Source organism: Natator depressus, chromosome 4, assembly GCF_965152275.1.
Source record: "Natator depressus isolate rNatDep1 chromosome 4, rNatDep2.hap1, whole genome shotgun sequence".
In the NCBI taxonomy this organism is placed as follows: domain Eukaryota; kingdom Metazoa; phylum Chordata; order Testudines; family Cheloniidae; genus Natator; species Natator depressus.
Window position 1 is genome coordinate 91,547,881 of NC_134237.1, and position 21,428 is coordinate 91,569,308.

Consider the following 21,428-nt stretch of genomic DNA (forward strand, 5'->3'; position numbering starts at 1 on the left):
ATCTGTTCTGTGTATATACTACAGAGAATGGGGCATTTTTCCTGCACCATAAATAGGGGTTAGGACAGCTGGCATGTACCATGCTATTATAACATGTTGAGCTCACTTTCACAGAGAAGTGGAAGATAAACCCATCTGAGCTGACTTTCATGAAAGAAGTTGGGCGTGGCCAGTTTGGAATAGTTCATCTGGGTAAATGGAGAGCACTTGTCAAAGTTGCCATTAAGGCGATCAATGAAGGTGCAATGTCTGAAGATGATTTCATTGAGGAAGCCAAAGTCATGATGTAAGTACAATGGCTGTTTCATGCCTGGTGGAAAGGGTTAAACTGAGATGTAATAAGAAACAAATATAGTCAAAGATGTTTTCATAAGGTTTATTTGATGGGTATTATCATTGTGCTTGACACTGTACAATGCACAGAAGACAACACAGACCAATCTCCATGAGTTTACAATTAAAATTGTACTAACTTCATAGTACACACACATTGTACACTGGGTGCAACACTGTATCGTTAGGTCACTTCCATTTTTAATTGAAGGCTGAGTAGGGAAAGTACACTGATAGCTGCTCCTTTCTATCTATTCAACTGCACAAAGCCAGGCATAATCTAGTTTGGGAAGACAAGGAATTGAAAGGTCCAATCTTGATACAGTGCCTATTATATTTAATTTCTCAGTGGACTATCACTAAAAGAATTCATACAGACAGGTGATTTAAGGAAGGATTTGAATTAAGAAATGGTAGTAGATGACATAACAGGTCCTATGTCCATTGCAGTTGAATACAGCGTATCATACACTTAAATATCATATTAACATTTCACAAAATACTTTCTAAAATCATCCTAATAATCAAAACTTCTTTAACTGTTTGTCAGTGGCAAATGTCTAGTTACTGACATGCACCTTGTTAACAGGAAATTATCCCACCCAAAGCTGGTACAGCTTTATGGAGTGTGCATACAGAACAAGCCTCTCTACATAGTGACTGAGTTCATGGAAAATGGCTGCCTGCTCAATTACCTTCGGCAAAGACAGGGGAGGCTTAACAAAGAAATGCTACTAAGCATGTGCCAGGATGTCTGTGAAGGGATGGAGTATCTAGAACGAAATAGATTTATTCACCGTGATTTAGTAAGTACAGCAGGTCCTCTGTAATTTGTAGTGACAGTAACAAAATACATGTCATTATACCTTATGGGCACTAATATATTTTGTAAGTGTGGTTTAACTACTGCAGGATCCAATGGACCAACAGTGTGTTATTTTGATGAAGGTTGTATTCTGACAGGGAAACATTTCTGATGCTCACTCATTTTTATTGTGGTTTGTGGATTTTGTAACATTCTATTTAAGGTATTAACCCTTAAAATGTGCATATGTGTGTGATGTGCTGCATAAATTAATGTATTTAAACTGTTTACTATAAATGTTCTTGAGTTCTGTAGGCAATTGCTGCTGTTGAAAATTTACACACTATTTACTGTATTACAACTCCCTTTAAACAAAAGATATTCACACATGAAGAGTTAGAGAACACTTAGTGACTGAATGGAGTCAGAGAAAGTAACCATGTTATCTGAAAGTGATGTCCAAATATTGTATTGTCTTAACACCTCCTTATCATCAACTGATCTTGTGCTATAACAGAAGACATCTTAGTGTAACATCAGAACATCCTGCCAAAACTACTTTGGCTCAGTTTTAGCTTTGCTTTAGTTTGGCTATGTTTGATGTGAGACATCTAGAGGAACATTTAAGCAGATAAACACTGTATGAATAAGAACGATAAGGAGGCGATGTAATATTTTTAATTGGACCAACTTCTGTTGGTGAAAAGAGACAAGATTTTGAGTATACAGAGCTCTTCTTCAGGTCTTGGAAAGGTACTCTAAGTATCACAGCTAAATACAAGATAGAACAGATTATTTAGCAAAAATGGTTAACATGTATTGTAAGAGACCATTCATAGTGAAGTGGTCCCTTAACACCTTTACAATCATAGGACAAAAATGTGGGATTAGTGAGTTACAGGTTGTTGTAATAAGCCATAAATCCAGTGTCTGTATTAAGACCATGATTTTTAATATCTAGCAAAGTTATGAATTTATGCTCCCGGGCTCATCTTTTGAAGGTGTTGTGCAGGTTTCCTTTAAGGACGTGGACTAAAGAGGTCAGATACGGAGTGATCATTTTGTGAAAAGTGTTCACCCACAGGTGATATGAAGTTTTTGTCTTTGATCATTTTTCTGTGTGAGTTTGTTTGAGTGCGTAGTGATTGTCTGGTTTCACCCACATAGTTGTTATTGGGGCATTTAGTGCACTGGATGAGAGATACCACATGTGATAGGCATGTGTGGGACCCAGGGATATTGAAAGGCGTGTTGTGGGGGGTATTCAACACAAAATTTAGTCTCTCTGATATCCTGGGACCAACATGGCTAAAATAACAAGGCAAACTGTATGAGTAAAGTACTAGTGAGCTGTTGCATTTTTATCAGGATGCTTTAGTTAGATTTCAGATATGTTTTTCTCATTTTCCTGCAGGCTGCAAGGAACTGTTTAGTCAATGCCAAGAATATAGTTAAAATATCTGACTTTGGAATGACAAGGTATGCAGCAATTGTGTATAACAACAGTGTTGAATCTTAACTACATTGGAAATATTTTCAACTAGCAATAATGAGGCCTTGAATTAACCTCCTAGTTTACAAAACTGCCAGTACCAGTTATTTTGCATGTAGATACTGCCAATGGAATTACCTCTCATCTCTTTGATTCCCTTGTACTTTGGTGCACACACTAAGGAGCACATTTTCTAAAAGTTACCTCTATTTGTGCATACATAGATCCGTGCATGTGCATTCTTCAAGCATTAATATTTTGCTTACAGGTATTATAATCTTTCAGCTGCTCATGCAGTTTAGTGTTGGAAAAGTTAATGCAATGGTGTTTGCACACAAATTTGTGCACACACAAAAGCTGGGTTGAGGGCCCTTTTAAAATTTGGTTTTATCATAAGTGTCAGATACTAAAAGCTTCTAGCTAAGATAATCTTAGCACAGCTCCTATGGGCTTGTCTACAGGGAATCACCCTTCCAGCACACCTGGCAGGGCTGTTGCATGCACACCATAAAGGTTCCCATTCAAGCCTCATTTGCAGGGCTGTCTGTGAGGTGGGGGGAGGGCAGGTAATGAGGAGCAAAAGGGGCAATTTGCTCTGGGCCCCATATTTGAGGGGGTCCCAAAACTAGTGGCATTGCAACCTGGCCACACCTTTGTTATGATGGAGGGGTGGCCAGTCCAAAGCTAAGCGGAGCTGTGATGCCCTGTGCCAGGTTGCAATGACCAGAGTGGGGAGCTGGGCCCAGCCCCATGGGACAGAAGCCACTGCTGCAGGGTGAATGTGGGGCAGGCTCGCTTTCCAACCCCACCGCCCTGGGGCCTCCATTCAGTGTTTTTGCATACTTGGTTTAATGATTTGTGGGTATTCTTCTTAAACTCTTTCATCTCCAAGGTCATTTTCTGGAAGGGTGGCAGGCCTGAGTTTCAGATTTTGCTCTGGGCCCCCCCCAAACAGCATCTGCAATAATACACAGGACTCACATATCTTACAGCGAGCCATGAAACTAGGTAGAGGATTTCACTAACAAGTTGTTTATGTCATGGTCTCCTGCCACCCATTGTTATGTACAACAAAGTCTATTTAAAAAGAGACAGAATAATTAATTTATTATTGACTTGCTTGCCAAGAGTACAGGGACTACTTCTAGTATTGCATAATCAGGGGGATTGAATTATACCTTTCCTGGTGAATCTCCTAGTCTGTATTGGCACTTATTTGGACATGTGTCCATGTGCAATTCAATTCACACATTTAATATAAAGCTTTTTACTCACATGATTTATGTGTATATCACGTATGATATGATTTGGTATACATTATTTTCTAAGGGATTTTCACCATTTTATTTCTAGTCAATGACCAAAAAAGTGCTACTGTAGTTCTAACTAATCTATCTGGGAATTTACATCGTACTTATCTCTGTGGTATCTGTAAGCTTAGTTAGCTGTGGCGGTAAACATGCACAATTCTGCTCACAGAAAAATTAAGCACAGATGGCTAACAGTGAATCTTGTTTGAATTAATCCAGAGTTCTGACACCAGGAAATCACAGATTACGAACCTGATTCTTCATTCATTTACACAAGTATAAATCATATGTAACTCCATTAAAGACAATGGAGTTATTATAATAAAACAATTATAATATTTTTATATATTGTAATAGCAATTACAATATATAAAGTGTAAGGAGAATCAGACTGTGTCTCTCACTGGTATGGCAGCTGGTATCAGTGAGATCCGGGAAGTGCAATATCTAAAAAAAATTTCCAGAACATCTTTGTGATTATTGGTCGTGCATAATCTGTGTCTTTAATCCACTCTGGAATTCTTGGAAGTAACAGGTATTTCCATATGGACACAATATTTCTGAAAGTGTTTTTTACATAATCATAAATCTAAGGATATGTCACCTAAAACATTTACCCAATACTTTAAATTAAATATATTTGTTACCTGATTTCTTTAGATATGTTTTAGATGATGAATATATCAGCTCTTCAGGTACCAAATTTCCAGTCAAATGGTCATCTCCTGAAGTTTTTCATTTCAACAAGTACAGCAGCAAGTCTGATGTCTGGTCATTTGGTGAGTGGGTCAGTTTAAACTAATTTGCCACACATCACTCATAAAAACTGCAACACATAACTTTTATAGTAAATTATTTGTTGCACAGTTACCACTATCATGAGTTTTAATGAGTCCGTTTCATACTATCAGTCTTGTCTAAATTGCAAGAGTCTGTCCATTTTGAATAAAGCAGTGCTTCTTGGTTGGGATAGGGAGGCAGGAGGCCATGATCCAAAAATTGAGAGGATGGAATAACCAGCCTTTTCCACGAGTTGGAAACTGAGGACTCCCAATGGAAGGATTCCCAAGAAATTCCATGAGCTGAAATTTGATGTTTCCACTCCTTTATACAGGATCCATGGTTCTACAGTTCCGTTGTTATTGTCTACCAGACCACAATGCTTTATCTTAACCTCTTGTTACTTGAATTTAGATTATGACTGCAATGTGCATTTTTTACAGTCAGAAGTCTCCACTTATCAAAATCCACATTCATCTCATAAATCCATAGATTCCCAGGCCAGAAGGGGGCATTATGATTATCTAGTCTGAACTCCTGTGTAACACAGGCCATAGATCTTTCCCAAAATAATTCGTAGAGCATATTTTTTAGAAAAACATCCAATCTTGATTTAAAAATTGTCAGTGATGAATAATCCACCATAACCCTTGGTAAATTGTTCCAATTATTAATTACTTTCACTTTTTAAAATGTATGCTTTATTTCCCGTTTTTGTCTAGTTTCAACGTCCAGCCATTAGATCATGTTATACCTTTCTCTGCTAGACTGAAGAGCCCATTATTAAATATTTGTTACCCAGGTAGATCTTATAGACTGTAATCAAGTCTCCGCTTAACCTTCTCTTTGTTAAACTAAATAGATTGAGCTTTTTGAGTCTATCACTATAAGTCATGCTTTCTAATCCTTTAGTCATTCTTACGCTGAACCCTCTACAATTTATCAACATGTCACTGGGGCAGTGCCACAGCTGCTATAAATTGGTGCAGCTACATTTAAGTCAATGTAGCTATTCTTATTTACATCATCTGAGGATCGACCTGGTCCTCTCTCTCAATACAGTTCAGATGTACAGTTGTCTCCTGTATTATCCAGGACACAAAATCTCTAGTGTTCATGATTCTTAATATTATGGAATAGTTTTGTGAACATTACATTTTCTGGATTATTCCTAGGAGTTTTAATGTGGGAAGTTTTTACAGAGGGCAAAATGCCTTTTGAAAATAAGTCAAATTCTGAAGTTGTCCATGAGATTTCCGAAGGTTACAGACTTTATCAACCATATCTGGCATCACTCACTGTGTACAAAATCATGTACAGCTGCTGGCATGAGGTGTGTTTCTCTTATTTTCCTGTTCTGTATATTGATATTCCATCGCCAGGATCCTCATTCTAAATATGGAGTTAAAGACAATCATTGAAAGCAGGGAAATTAAATACCTACTTTACATTTGTGATAGCCTCAGAATCTTTAATGTGTTTTTCATATATCCCGGCTAAGATTAGAAGCTTCTGTTTCTTTTAACCATTAAAACCAATAAATATAAATAATGACTTGCATCACATCATTCACCAGTCAATCTGATTGCCTGACCCTCTGTCTGAATCCCTCCATGATCTTTCCCTTCTCCCTATTCCATAGCATCAAGGCTTTATATAACTATTTCTCTGCTTATATGTTGAACCTGGGGCATGGTTCTCTGTTGTCCAGTGCCTTGTGCAGTCATTTATGTGAGTACAAAACATGTGCAAAGTGTGCACAGACAACTACCGTTCTGATTTAGTAGTGTTTTACATCCACTTTGCACAGTTGTTAATGACCATACAGGTACAGGGAAGCAAAGAACCTGGCTCTACTCTCTTATTCCATCCCCTCTATTCTGCTAATGTTTCCTGATTTGATGCTATGTTTATCTGCTTCTCCCACAATTGTCTGTGCCTTTTTCTAGACTTGCTTCTTTATGTGGAATTCCCTCCTAATATAGCCCACTAAGCCACTAACCTCTCATAATTTGAATCCCTCTGTAAGACCCACTTCCCCCATGGTGCCCACAGAAGTCTATCATTTTAAATATATAAAATCTTTTTCAGGTGTACTTTTAACTATTCCATCTAAATAGGCACATGCCTAAAATGAGTAACAGTGTGATCTTATTGCTATAACTCTGTCCTTCCTTCCCACATCTCCTCTCTAATGTGTATCTAACAGCTTATAAAATATCTGCTCTAGGTGTTTGATAGCTACAGTACTTCTAAGTTAAAGCTACTATATCTTAAGGGATTTAAGCAGAAAATGCATAGTTTGGTCTCTTCTAGGATGCCTCCTGGGATGCTAGCCACATGCCATCCTTACCTTCCCTATATCAGCCATTGGAGCTTGCTGGCTGACTGTGCTGGGAAACATATACTGCATCCCTTGCAATGGTGTAGCTCTGAGTGTAGGAGCACAGTATTCCAGAGAGCCCTGGTAGACACTGTGATTCTGAGGCACACTGCTTCTCAGAGCCCTATTGGAATGGTGTGGCTATAGACAACCCCCAATGCAGGGCTGAAATGAATATCACCTAAACAGGCATTAGAGCTGGTCTACTCTAGTGCTTAAGTCAAGTCGCTCAGGGGTGTGAAAAATACACCCCCCCCGGAGTGACATAAGTTACGTTGACCTAAGCACTGTCCACACTGATGCTATGTTGGTGGGAGACATTCTCCCGCCAACATAGCTTCCACCTCTCACGGTGTAGTAGCGCTGATGTAGGACTTGAGCGTAGACTTGCCCTCAGATTTACATTTAAAGGTGTTTATGCTCATGATGCTGTTGTTCAGAAAGCACCCCTATCAGCTAACATACTTACATGATGAAGCCAGGATTTTTCTTAAAATGACAAACATACAACTTTTCTTTCTGCAAATGTACATGTGTAACAGTGTTCTGGGTAGTCTGCTTCTAAAAGTCTATTCTTATGTCAGATCAGCCTGTACTACAGAGGTGCCCTCTGCTTTGTTTTTCAGAAACCTGCAGGTCGCCCTGCTTTTGCTGAGTTACTCCAGACCCTCACAGATATAGCCGAGACTGGATAATCAGACTTTCCATACATATATATTCTCATTGCAGAGATAGCACGAAGTCCCTCATGTGGTAATTCTCAGTCTTTTACAGTCTTAGCTAGTTACATCAATCAGCAGCACTGTAAATATTGAGGAATCTGTGCGGTTTAGTCTGTTTTCATTTTCAGGGTTCATCACATTTTTAGTGTTTTTGGGGAAATGGATAGTTCAGGGGATTGGTGATAGGCTCTTAACCTTTTTGCCTCAAGGTTGCTAGTTCAAATCAAGACCAGGTTCATGATGATCAAATCTATGCTGGAGAGGAATAAGCAAGGTTCCTTCTAGTACATGGCACATAGGTCTAAACTGCACAACAGACGCTTCTGCTTTAGTTGGGGATTGGTCCTGCTTTGAGCAGGGGGTTGGACTAGATAACCTCCTGAGGTCCCTTCCAACCCTGATATTCTATGATTCTATGTGGCAGATTTAAATTCTGCAACAATGCCATTGATTAAGAAATCATTTGATAATTGGTCTGGCTCATAGATTGGGGAATGGGGACAGGTGGCAGCAAAAGATACTTAAGCACCCATAATGGACTTCTATATGGGTATTAGAAAGACAAGGTGAGTGAGGTAATATCTTTTATTGGACCAACTTCTGCTGATGAAAGAGACAAGGTTTTGAGCTACAGAGAGCTCTTCCTCAGGTCACTGTATAGGTCGTCAGACACATTTGAACACAGGACCTTAGGCACTGCAACACAGACTTCTGTCATTTGAGCTAAAAGAGCAACTTAAGACTGTAGAAATAGTAAGCTTTTGTCATCTAGCAGACCAGCCATTAAAGGGAGACACAACCTACTTTGCCTGTGTGCTATACATTCTCTTAGAGGAGGGGTGGGAAGGCATGCAGGAAGAGGCAGGTATCCTAGAGGCTCTTAAATCCCATCTGAATGGAATGCCACTCTATAACAATTTAGGAACTGCATAGCTGGTGAAGGTGCCTGCCTGTGTTCCTTAGGAACACGAGAAATCAACCACCATCTCCTGCAACCCTGTGCCTGCTTTCTCCAAGCAGTGTTTCCCATGCTGCCCTTCTGCCTCTTGCTGCCGCATACTTAACTAACGCCCTCCTTCAGTCAGCTATACTGAGCCCCCTCCTGTGGTGTGCCAATAGACAAGCTGAAGAGATGGAAAATGGCACCTTTTTGTATATGTGTGGCATAAGTAGTTTTTTGCAAAATCATGGCAAAAATAAGTTATCTATCCAATTTGTGTAACTAATACCTGTTATAATTGGAACCCTGCTGTGAACAACAATTGCATAGGTAACTTAACTTTTCCTTGTTCATCGTATATTTGTGGTGACCAATGTTAGTGTGAGAAAAGGTTATTGTTTGTAGCTGTACCATCTGTTAAATTTATAATATGGAAGAGAAATAGCAGAGCACTAAAGAAAAGGAAAACTAAATAACTCACATACTGCATACATAATCATATGTATTATTTATACATAGATGCATGTATATCTTTGTATTTTACAGCAACTTGTAGGGAGACAAAATATTTAAAACCTATTGATTGAAGAAGATTCTGCATGACTCCTACAGTTTTACCTTTTTATTCTAAATATAAACAAACTGTCACAATTTTTGGAATTATGCCCAATGATAGAATCCTGGACTAAATTCAGTCCTGACATAAGCCTGGGTAACTCCCACTGATGATAATAGTGTGTGATATTTTTAAGCAACGTAATTACCTGCAGTTATTTGAAGAATGTAAACATCAACGAGGAAGAGGAAATGTTTAATTACTTCGTGTACGCCTGTGGAAAGTTGCCAGCTCTTTTGGCTGCATTGTGAAAGCATCTCAGTTTCAAGAGAAACTAGATTTCCTTGTTCCTTTATATAACCTTTTAAAAGAATTTTAACCAAGTTATACCACTGTTTGCTCTTAGAATTGACTCATAGTACATATTTCATTCCATATCAAATGTATGTCTGAATACAGATTGGTACAATACACTACAGTCAGGAGAAAAGAGTAGTGTGCCTGTAAGAGCACACTGGGTGCAAGTTTTCCATTTAATTATTGCAACCCTTCTGCCCACTCCAGTGATGAGCTACTCTTTTCAGCAGGTGTTGCTGTATAAACAACAAATAAATGATATCCATAGTGCAAAGTATATGAGTATGTTGCAAATTGCATGAGAAGTTCTCTAAGAGATCGTATTGAAGTGGTTTTGCTACGTGTTTGTTTGTTACTGCATGCCAATATGTAGCTAGGAGACATCACTCAACTATGAAAGCAAAGAAGATCAGCAGTGGGAGGGCTGTGAGCTGAAAGCTGAGCCTGTGACTGCTCCACAGTGAATACATACAAATTGCTCAAATGTTTCCAAGCATGTTTCTCTGTTATGCTGAACTATAGTTTGCTTAGTGGTCCTTAGACCCTTTCAGTATTTGAAAGTAATGTAAAAGGTGACTATTGTTGCAGAAAGAGAGAGCCTGAGCCATGGGGCCTGGTATAAAAGGCCTAGTGTAAGGCCTAAGGCCCAAACAGAGCCAAGCCCTGCTAATACAAAGCACAGTTAGCAAGAGTCAGGCCAACTCAGGCCCTGCCCAGTTACAAAGCAGATGCTTGCTTGCAGGTTCACTATCCAATACATGAACTTGGCAAGAACAGGGCTGGCGTTGCAAAAACACAAGAACTCCTACGCACTAAGTATTCCTGTAAATACATTCCGGAAGGGTAGTGCCAGAACACCCCGATACAAGTTTATGGTGTAAACACACTCACCAAACGCACTCTACAAGGACACACTGACCCCTCTTAAAGAAAAGGTCAGGATGACAGGGTGATGGATAGAGACGTTTTGATTGAACCAACTGGTACAAGGTAAAGGGTGGTAATTAACCATGGTGGAGGGGCAATATGTAACATGTTTGTATCAGTGTATAAAAGAGGAGTCTTTGTCCGGCCGAGGGGGGAAATGGAAAGTCCTGTCATTCTCTGAGCCGAGTCCATTGTCATGGGCATACATGTGCTAGTGTAATGTTAGACATTGATCCAAGGAGCTAGTACTGTGCTTCGTCGGCAATAAACCTGGCTGAGTGCTTTCACTACAGAACTGAGACTGTGGTCTTTTGGGGCAGTTCAATTGAGGTCAGCTAGGTTTGCTATCTGGACAGAGGCAGCACAGCAAACAGGAAGAACACACATATGCAGCTAACAACTGACTACAACCATCTGTCCCTTTATTTATTCTGTTTTACTTTAATTTTGCATTTATGTTTAGCTCATGAAAATGGGTAAAGTGAGTTTTGAAAATGCTAGCAATATAACTTTAAGGATGTATTGGAAAGCCATATGAAGTTTGGAAATCCCCTTTGGAAATCTTAGACATGGTCTGCGGACCCCCAGGTGTCCGTGGACCACAGGTTGAAAGCTACTGATCTACATCTTCTAAATGACCACAAAGGGAAGAGTCAACAAAGGCCCCACTTATTGTCATTTGCAGCACAACTGGTCACTACATCTGAAGCAATTGAGCTTTGCCCACAGATGGTGTGGAAGGTCAAAACCAGGTGACTGGACTGCAAGGGACTAGAAGCAGTTAAATTGGAGAACAAATCCAAGCTAACTTTAATATGAGAGGCTCCCATATTCACAACTCAATGAACTTGCAATCATTTTCTGTGTGAGAGCTGATCAAGGCACACCCATCCTGAAACTTTGGAGGGGAGAAAGTAGTTGTTTAGATAAATATAACCAAATTACAGTGTGTGATTTTAGCAACTACTCATCTTCACTTGTCAGCCCCTTCCCCCATCATCTATCATATGCTATTAATATGTCAGTTCCTGCCTCCCTTTGGCAAATACCAACTGACACCAGCTTTCATTGTCCTCTTGTTAAAATTTTCAGATAGGCACCTTCCTGGTTTCTCCCATATTTCTCCTCTTGCATGGGAAGAGTTCCCTGTAAACATCCACAGAACTTATTGTTTTACTTAAAACTCCCCTTTGCTGTGATGCCTACCAACCTCCCACCCCCCAAAAAACCCAATGGGTAGACAGCTGATATAGCAAGACCACTGCCGATCATGCTGACCAGTATTGTCTTGTGCTACCCAGTTTGCCTGTACTGATCTGTTGTCTCATATCTTCTTAGATTTTAAGATCCTTGGGACAGGGACAGTCTGTGTTCTGAGTTTGTACAGCGCCTACCACAATGGGGTCCTGGTCCTTGACAGGGTCTCCTAAAAGATACTGAAATACACAAATCTCTCTTACCCTAGTTTATCACAGTTAAGTGACAATACAAGTACTAGAGTTTTTGCTGTCAGTATCTTCCTCTGACCATTAACTTGTCTCAGAAACCATCTCAATATACAAAAAACTTTAATTTGGAAGCAGCTAAGGTTGCCACACTCATTCTACTTGACAGAAACCCACAAAAACAAGTAAATGCGAAGTAAAACCACCTAACTGTACACACTTTCATCTCATTTCCTCCACACTATCAATTCTGCAACTGCTGCTCACCATGCTCCAAGTACCACACCCTCCAGGCTCGCCCCTCAGCCTGCTCTTCTGTACACACTCCTTTACCAGATTATTTCCTGCCCCCACAAAAAAACTAGTAGTTGGAGATGTTTGGTGCAGCAGTTGGTTGTGGTAGGAGAGGGTTGTTTTGTAAAGGGATGTGTGCAGAAGGGCAGTTAAAGGGGGTGATGGAAGAATGGCATTCCTTTGGGGGGCCAGAGTTAAGGATGCAATGTGTACCTGTGGTGCATAGTAGTTGTAGTAAATGTGTGCTTGTAATTGAAGGGGTAGAAATTATTACTGTCAAGGTAGCATAACTTTTCATGTCCTTGCTTTTGTGTCAGATACATTTTGTGTATAGGAACTCTAACTGCTTCACAACCAACCAATTTTTGTGTGTGTATTATTTGTTTGTTTAAAAAAAATTGAGGGCGGGAGAGAAGCTGAGCAAGAGGTAGATCATCAGGGCCAGGGCATGGGTGGCCTGGCCTAGGGGTTAGCATCAGGCACGGGCTGAAGGGTAAGGGGCCAAGAGCTAATTACCAGGAATCAGGCCGGGCTGGAATGCTAGAAGGTGAGAATCAAACCTGAAGGGCAGAGATCAAGGGTCAGTTACCATGAATCAGGCCAATTGAGGATATTAGGAGGTCAGGTTAGGGTGACAGAACCAGAGGGCAGGCACCTGGAGACAGTTACTAAGAGTCAGGATACCAGGAGGTCAGGATCTGAGGGCAGGAACCAATAAACACCAGCCCAGTGGTCCACAGCAGGATGAAGTCCAGTTGTATGCACAACTTAGTGTTTTGGCATAAATAGGACTGTGACCCAATCAGGAGCCTTGGAGCTCCCCCAGTCAGAGACTAGAGGTGAGGCTTGTACCTCAGTTGGGCTTCATGGACCTGGCTCCCAGCTGCTGTCTCTGAGCTGCTGGGCGGAAGATTGGAGCATGGTGGCTCTCAGGAACCCCACAAACCTGGGGTTTGAGATCAGCAGGGCCTGATATTGATGGATCTATGAGGAGGGAGAAATACAGCTACTGACAGGGAAGATTTTATCCATCAGCAGTTCCACATGAATGCTTAGGTAATTCTGCTGTAGGGAAAAGTCTAGCTCCTGATGGAGGAGGAGCTATGTGCACATGGCCCAAAACAATCAGGTTTAGGTGCACAGCATATATATATTCAGCTATAACTAATAATTGCTGAAAGTCACTTGAAATCCCAGTTAAAGAAAGAAACTTCACCAGTTGCCCCAGTTCTGCTCAGGATTCACTTCTCTACTAGGTTTTGTGTAGATAATGTTTTTTTTAAAACAAGTCTGTCAACAATGAGAAGTAGAAATGCCACAGACAAATTTCATCCAGAGCCCAATTTTCAAGAGTTCTTATTAAATACTATAAAGAAAAACCAAACAAAAGCTACTCAGAAAATTCAAAGGGCATAAAAACTGACCCTGGGCGAAATTCCACAGATAGGTTATCTACTTTTAGAGAAAAACATTAATTTATATCCCATTTTAGAATGAAATGCTAACTATGGAGTCATATCCATCACCTCCATAACATACTTGGGTAGAAGTTATGTATAAGTGCCAATCTGCATGTCTGTTTATGGGATTTTGAGGGGGGAATGGGTGCATCCATATTTTTGCAGCTATACCCATTGTGTCCTCCTTTGAAAAATATACCTTTATAGGCTGGTCTATTGTTGAGGGGTATTTTCAGGTCCCTGAAAATACTAAAAGGATATTGGCTATAGTAAAGTTTCAAAATCATGGAGTATAAATGTTTATAGTTATCCAGAACCATTTAGGGGCAGGACTTCTAATTTATGAGAGTCCAGTCTGTGGGAGAGCAGAGCCATTGTTCCAAACAGTGGTGTATGAATAATTCTCTCTGGTTTAATCTCTGGAAACATATCAGTTACAATTAATGTAGGAAATTCATTGATTTGGGTTGTTTCAATGTCAACTCCATTCCAGGAATGGGCATTTTCTGCATGACCACTAATATGTTCTGAAGTCCCAGGACCATTTGAGGTGTTCTTACACTTCTTGCACCACATTCTAAGGCATCCATAGAGCAGTACCATGGCTAGTATGATAAAAAGGACACTGCTGATGAGCCAAATAACCATAGCCAGGTCAATCATCTTGCTGGCTGGAAACACAGCGTCTCTGGCCATTGTATGAAAATTGGTACACTGACCTCTAGAAGGCTCTATCCCCTGGCAACGGAACACACAGGATATAGTTTGTAGATGGTGTTTGCCTCTGCAAGGTCAAGAAGTCATGGCTCAAAAGGTATAAGTTCCTCCTGGTGAAAATTCTGTTGCAAAACACCAGACAAGATGCTGTTCCAACTGGGCCAATATATTACCCTGTAAAACTCGTTGGGACAGGTATAATGGTCATGTGACCATATTACCGAAGCTGAAGTACGGGTGACATTCTTAATGTTAATTTTATCATCATAATTCTTTTACATATATATTAGACCTGAAAAAAAGAAACACACATTTGGTATTTTAAAATGTTATACAATACACATTTATTTCTATGCAGATGCAGCTAAAGTAATTTATCTAATATACATTTTAAATACAGACCTGAATGTATTTCAACACTGGGAACAGAAATACCATAGACTATTTGTAACACTTTGCTGGCTAATGAAAAGTTCTGCCCAGTTATACAAAAGACACAATTTAATGCCCACGTTGGGTTAAGATTTAGTATTACTTTGATACCAATGTCATCTTATGGCTACCTATTATATAAGAAAACATATGTTTTGTGGAAGAAGCAGCTAGCTAATCCAACTATGGCTGTCTCCTTTGTGTAAGCAGTTCTATGTCATAGCATCTTTTCACATTAAAATATACATTTAACACCTTTAAAGGTGACCTATTTTTGCCAGTTACTTTTATACATTAGTGGTTTCACTTATGAAACAGAAAAAACACAGTTGTGGCATTAATGCAGGAAAGTCCCCAACAGTCACATTCACACTTTAAAGCAAGCGCTACTACAATGTTTTGTTGTGAGCCACAGTAAGACTGTTTAAGGTTTGTTTTTATTAGGAACTAACAGGTGCTATTGTTATTGCTTTCCTGTTGTCTTAGAAACTCCCCTCTGCCCTAACATAGTCCGTATCAGTAAAAAGCTAAACTCTGGAATGGATTGTGCCAGAAGCTGGGAATGGGCAACAGGGGATGGATCACTTGATGATTACCTGTTCTGTTCATTCCCTCTGGGGCACCTGGCATTGGCCACTGTTGGAAGACAGGATACTGGGCAAGATGGACCTTTGGTCTGACCCAGTACGGTCATTCTTATGTTCTTATGTGCAGTGAGCTGGCCTGGAGGCATTTGCATCACACTTACCTTGGCACACATGCACCACGTAAAGAGGTTATTTATCTCCATACAGCAGAGAGAGTGAGTGTCACAGAATAATTCAGAAGAGCAGGTTCCTTTTTCCTGGGTAGAATTCATGTCCCTGAGAGGAAAAAACAAAAAACAAACTAGGTTATTGAACATTTGTGGCTCAGTTCTGCCTTCCAAAAAGATGACATCCCTCACTCTACAGATTGTAAAACCAGCTGCCATATGCAGATATTGGCACTGTAGCTGGCTTCACAAGCTGCAGGGCAATGGACACTTACATGCTAGAGAAAACTGCTGTGTTAGGACGCCCTGTTTAAGTACTCTCTTTTTTCTTTTTAAGTCTTGGTCTAAGTCCATATATAGAGACCTAAATAAGTGACTTAATTTTCAAAAATACTGAGCATCCAGCAGCACTCTCTCAGAAGTCATATGTGACCACTGTGATACAGCATGGCCAGAAGGCAGCAGGAGAGTGATATAGGAGAGATATGTAAGTCCCAGGATGAGGAGAAGCCTTATTCCCTGTAGAGGGAAGAAAGGTTTCTATAGATTAATTAAAAGCACCTGAAGCCTGTCACCTGACAAAAACCCCTTGCTTCAATCAGCCAGGGGAAGGAGTTGAAGTAGAGGAGAGTTTGGAGAAGTGCCGTGGCTGGCTAGAAGACCAAGACCCTAGGTAAAGAGATACCCGGGTTGTGCAGAGAGAGAGAGAGAGGGGGCAGGAAGCCCCACAAGCTGAAGAGCAGGAGAGGGAAGTAGCCCAGGGGAAGGAAGCACTAGTTCAAGTGGTTTACTACTATCCCTAGGGACCCTGGGCAGGGACCCAGAGTAGAGGGCAGGCCTGGGTCCCTTCCTCTCCACTACCCTTCTCTGGGTTATAGTGGGACAGTAGATGCCCTAGTTCAGGGGCAGGAAACTGCACCCTGAACCCCCTGCCCTCAAAGAAGAGGAAGCGTGGGACCCATCATAATTGTACCGGCAATTTGCCACACCACTGAACTCAATGAGAGTTGGATCAGGGACCAAAGAACAACTGAGAGAGTGAGAACCCAACCACATGACTGAAACTTACTTCCAGGGCAAAGTTAAACCTATGCATGAATGACAGAATGCAAAAGGTTACAAAAGGCAAATCACACCAAAAGATATGATCTTGAATACATATGCCTTACATAGATTAGAGTCATTATTTTCAATGGGAGCTGGTGACATATGAAAGTGGATAGGCAAAATAGAAATAGGTACACTCAAAGCCAGATCACAGCATTTGATAAAGGTCTATTTGTCTCAGAGTCCAAACTATGTAAGGAATGGCTATTGATTGCTATAACTTTTATTATTTTTATTTATATTCAGACTAATGGTTCCTGGATAGGTCATCACTTCTTTTGACTCTACTATTGTATCTGTTTCTGCAGTATCTGTTTTATGAAGCTTTAAGTGTAGTATATTTAATTTGTCTGTTCAATGCCCCTTTGTCAGGGAGAGGGATTCATTATAAAAGAAATGTTTTGGAAAAACATCTTGTTACAGGAGGGTTGCAATTGCCAAATAATGTAAGTCCAGAGTACATAATATAAAGCTACAAATGCAATTGGTTAATGGCAGTGAAATGGATATGGATGAGTGGACAATCAGGGTCCAGACACCCCAGGAGAAAAAACGGGCAGTTGAATCAACTGATCACAATACAATAATATTGTACTACAAATGTGTATTGAGTAAGGTCTTTTATGAAAGCTGATGAAATGCTGGTCATGAATATCATTGCCTGGGGTATGTACAGGTAGTGTATAAATGGTTATGTATGTTTGCTGCAAATATGTTTCTAAAATATGTTGTGGAGTTGATAAACAAGCCTGCCTTAGGCAAAGGAATGTGGATGTACTTGTTGGGGTCAAGCTTTGTAAGCCAGAGGACAATGAAAATACATTCACATATAAGGTAACAAAGCAATCAAGCTAACTAGTGGCAGCTTGGTGATCACACCAGGGGACAAACTGAAGTCTGAATCTCCAGGAGGTCTTCCTGGCTCTTGAGGCAAAGGCAATGGACTTTGGGAAATATAAGGGGAACAAAAAGACATTCTGGTTATCCATTGCTTAGGGAACAAAGGGGCAGCACCCTCTGAGTTTGTGATACTTGGATCTTCTGGCCTGGAGGGCTAGAGATGCTGGTATCCTGATGTAAGTGAAAAAACTGCATAGTCAAAGATTGTAACTTGCTAAGATTAAGTTTTAGTCACTAGAAACCATATTATGTTTTGTTTGTAAACATACCCCTCTTTTTCTCTTGGTTAGTATCTTAAATCTCTTTTCTTTATTAATAAACTTATTCTTAGTTTTACTATGTACCATCTCAATGCTGCTATATTGAAGAATAGAGTGAGTTCTCAGCTAAACTGGCAGACTGGTGCATGCTCTCTTACTCTGGAGGCAGTAAACAATTTCTGTGAGTGTCTAGTGAGAGGAACTGGATGCTGCAGTCAGACATCTCTGGGGAACTCTCTGACTAGAACTTGGGTTCACTGACTGTTACCTGCAAGGCAAGGTTTAGACTGGGAGAGTCTCAAGCAGTTTGTTGGCAATGAAGACAGACTGGTGTGTCAGGGAGACGACACAGTCAAGCCCCAGCAAAGCTCTCCCTTGCTGAGGCAGAGGGGTAACACAGTGGCTTACAGTTCTTGGTGTCCTGAGAACAGTTGTCACAATGAGCTAAAGATTACAAGCAGGAATACCACTTTAATACAAAGAAGGGCCATCAGAGATTTCTCACAGGCTGTTCGCAACAGTGGAAGTCAGTGATTCACTTTTGCATTTTATGGCTTTTATTGCCCTAAGAAAATTATTCATATTTCACCACTTAAGGTGAAATCAGACAAGCATAGATGGTAGAAACTAACATGGGAAAATATACTCTGACAGGTTTCAGAGTAGCAGCCGTGTTAGTCTGTATTTGCAAAAAGAAAAAGGAGTACTTGTGGCACCTTAGAGACTAAAAAATTTATTTGAGCATAAGCATATATTTGATGCATCCAATGAAGTGAGCTGTAGCTCACGAAAGCTTATGCTCAAATAAATTTGTTAGTCTCTAAGGTGCCACAAGTACTCCTTTTCTTTATACTCTGACAGAATATCTTTTCTATATACTTCATTAAGGTAAATTATTTAGCAATTTAATTTCTCTTATGGTTCATGGTTTCAGAGCAACCTGGGAAGCAAAATCACTGATCAGCCAGTAGGGTTCAAGAAAAAGCAGGATGGAAAAAAGTTAAAATGAAAAACATATATATTCTCTCATACCTTTGAAATTTCCTTGTTGTAAATGTCTGCCTTTTCCTCCTGGGCTGACGATTTCCAGTTATACTGAGATGTCTTAAAGGAAAGAAAATTCAGTCGGCTCTATATTTATCAGAAACATTTTTCCCCTTTTTCTTTGAAAATAAGATCTCCTACCATGTCTGAAAGGCTGGAACGGAACTCTAGTTACTGTGAGAGATGCAGATGTTTAAACATCCAAGACCTGCCTTTGGTGATATCACACAACAGCAAATTAATTTGATAGTAAAAGCTCTACTGGGGGAGGTGGAAAATGACTTATTCATCCAGGTTGTCATTTACACAGAACATGCAGTAAATATAGACTTGAAATAAATACATGGATGATTATTGCTTCATAGGGGAATGAATCATTTTGATTTGCATAGAAATGGCACAATTTCTTCAACATTCTTTTAGATTCCAATATGAAACCAAGTTTTCAGTGAATTCTTCTGAATTCTGATTCTAAATAAAACAATATACAGAAAAAACATAGTATGTCTATGCATCCTCCCCACTCTCTACTCACTGTAGATTTGGAAGAGCGGTTGATTTTAGATTTGGATTAGCCAACCCTGACCTAACCACAACCTGATCAACACATACCCTTAAAATACGTAGTGTGTCCTTACTTCTGTTGTCAACGCCTTCACTTAATAATGATTTCAGATTTTAAGAGGGCAGCAGTTGAAGAAAAGATAAGACATGGGGGGTGAGGGAGAATAGAAATGTCCAGACAGGAGCAGCAGAAGCTCTCTAAAAGTGGGGGGGCCATGGGTGCCCAAACCATGGCCTCGTCCCCTGCACCACCCCTTTCCCCCCAAGGCCCCGCCCTCACACCACCCCTTTCCCCTGAGGCCCTGCCCTCATGCTGCCTCTTCCCCCAAAGCCCTGTTTCCATGCCAGCTCTTCTCCCCAAGACCCCGTCCCCTGCTCACTACTCTCCACCCTTTCCCCCCCGTCGCTCACCCTTACGGCAAATAAAAAGGGGGGGGGCATGGCCCCCTAGCCCCCCTTGTTCTGACGCCCTCTGTCCAGACACAAAAATTACTCATGGAATGGAGACATACAGGATGACTCATGGGACAAGCTGATCACCCATGGCTTATTCATGGATGCACTACAAGCTAAGAAATCATAATTCTACAATGTTTGCCCTTATGCTGAACTTTACCAATCTATTAGTTACAGCTAATCTCTCCCAATGATATACTACTGTTATCTTGGGTTTCTTGTGGTAAGGTCCTCTGGGCCATAAGGAGTATGTAGATTAAGGTGAGGTGGTAATAAAGAAGATTATAATGGAACTCAAGGGAGTTTTGCCTCCCCTATCTACAAAACAACAATTTTCTTAAACTCAGTTACAGTTCAATATAGTTATACAAAAAATGTGCTTTGGACCAAGTATTATAATTATTTATTATTATTTTTATTACCATACCACCTAGGAGCCTTAGTCATTGATCAGGAACCAACTGTGCTAGGCACTGTACAAACAGAACAGAACAACCTTCCCTGTCCCAAGGGATTTACAATCTAAGAATAAGACAAGAGACAAAAGTTGGATATAGACAGATGGGGGAGTACAAGGAAACAATGAGACAATACTAGTCAGAATGATGAGCTGTGATCTTAGCATACCAGCAACCTAACTGTTGTCAAGTTTGTATTTGTATGTGTCACACCAAAGGAGAGTTTTGAGGAGGGATTTGAAGTATGAGGTAGTTTTTTGGATGTTTATAAGAGTGTGAGGCAGCCTGGGATAAAGCACTGAGGTGCTTGTTTGAAAATTTAACAAGGGGGCAGTAGAGACTGGCATTATGGCCCAATCAGAGGCAAGCATTGGCAGCCTGATAGCAAATGAGAGAGGATAGGTAGCATGGGAATTGACTGTGAAGGAATTTGAAACTAAATACAAGCAGCTTATGTATGATGCACTAGAGAAGGGGGAGCCAGTGGAGGGATTCAAAGAGAGGAGTGATAGGGTCATAGCAACAGGCTAGGAAAAAACCTGTTAGTAACCTGTTCCATAACTGGTTTCAGAATAACAGCCGTGTTAGTCTGTATTCGCAAAAAGAAAAGGAGTACTTGTGGCACCTTAGAGACTAACCAATTTATTTGAGCATGAGCTTTCGTGAGCTACAGCTCACTTCATCGGATGCATACTGTGGAAGCTGCAGAAGACATTTTATACACACAGAGACCATGAAACAATACCTCCTCCCACCCCGCTCTCCTGCTGGTAATAGCTTATCTAAAGTGATCATCAAGTTGGGCCATTTCCAGCACAAATCCAGGTTTTCTCACCCTCCGCCCCCCCCCCCACAAACTCACTCTCCTGCTGGTAATAGCCCATCCAAAGTGACCACTCTCTTCACAATGTGTATGATAATCAAGGTGGGCC

The 21,428-nt window shown here is 40.4% G+C and overlaps 1 protein-coding gene across 1 annotated transcript in view; it reads left to right on the forward strand.

The window, feature by feature from the left end:
- The window catches only part of LOC141986678 (tyrosine-protein kinase TXK-like), a 71,730-nt gene that overhangs the window by 32,808 nt on the left and 17,494 nt on the right, over positions 1 to 21,428 (forward strand). Inside the window, exons 10-15 of the mRNA XM_074951451.1 lie at positions 115 to 286; positions 923 to 1,139; positions 2,553 to 2,617; positions 4,601 to 4,719; positions 5,896 to 6,053; positions 7,730 to 7,856. Coding sequence (XP_074807552.1) covers positions 115 to 286; positions 923 to 1,139; positions 2,553 to 2,617; positions 4,601 to 4,719; positions 5,896 to 6,053; positions 7,730 to 7,798 — 800 coding nt within the window. The 3' untranslated portion in view covers positions 7,799 to 7,856. The remainder of the gene's footprint in view (positions 1 to 114; positions 287 to 922; positions 1,140 to 2,552; positions 2,618 to 4,600; positions 4,720 to 5,895; positions 6,054 to 7,729; positions 7,857 to 21,428) is intronic.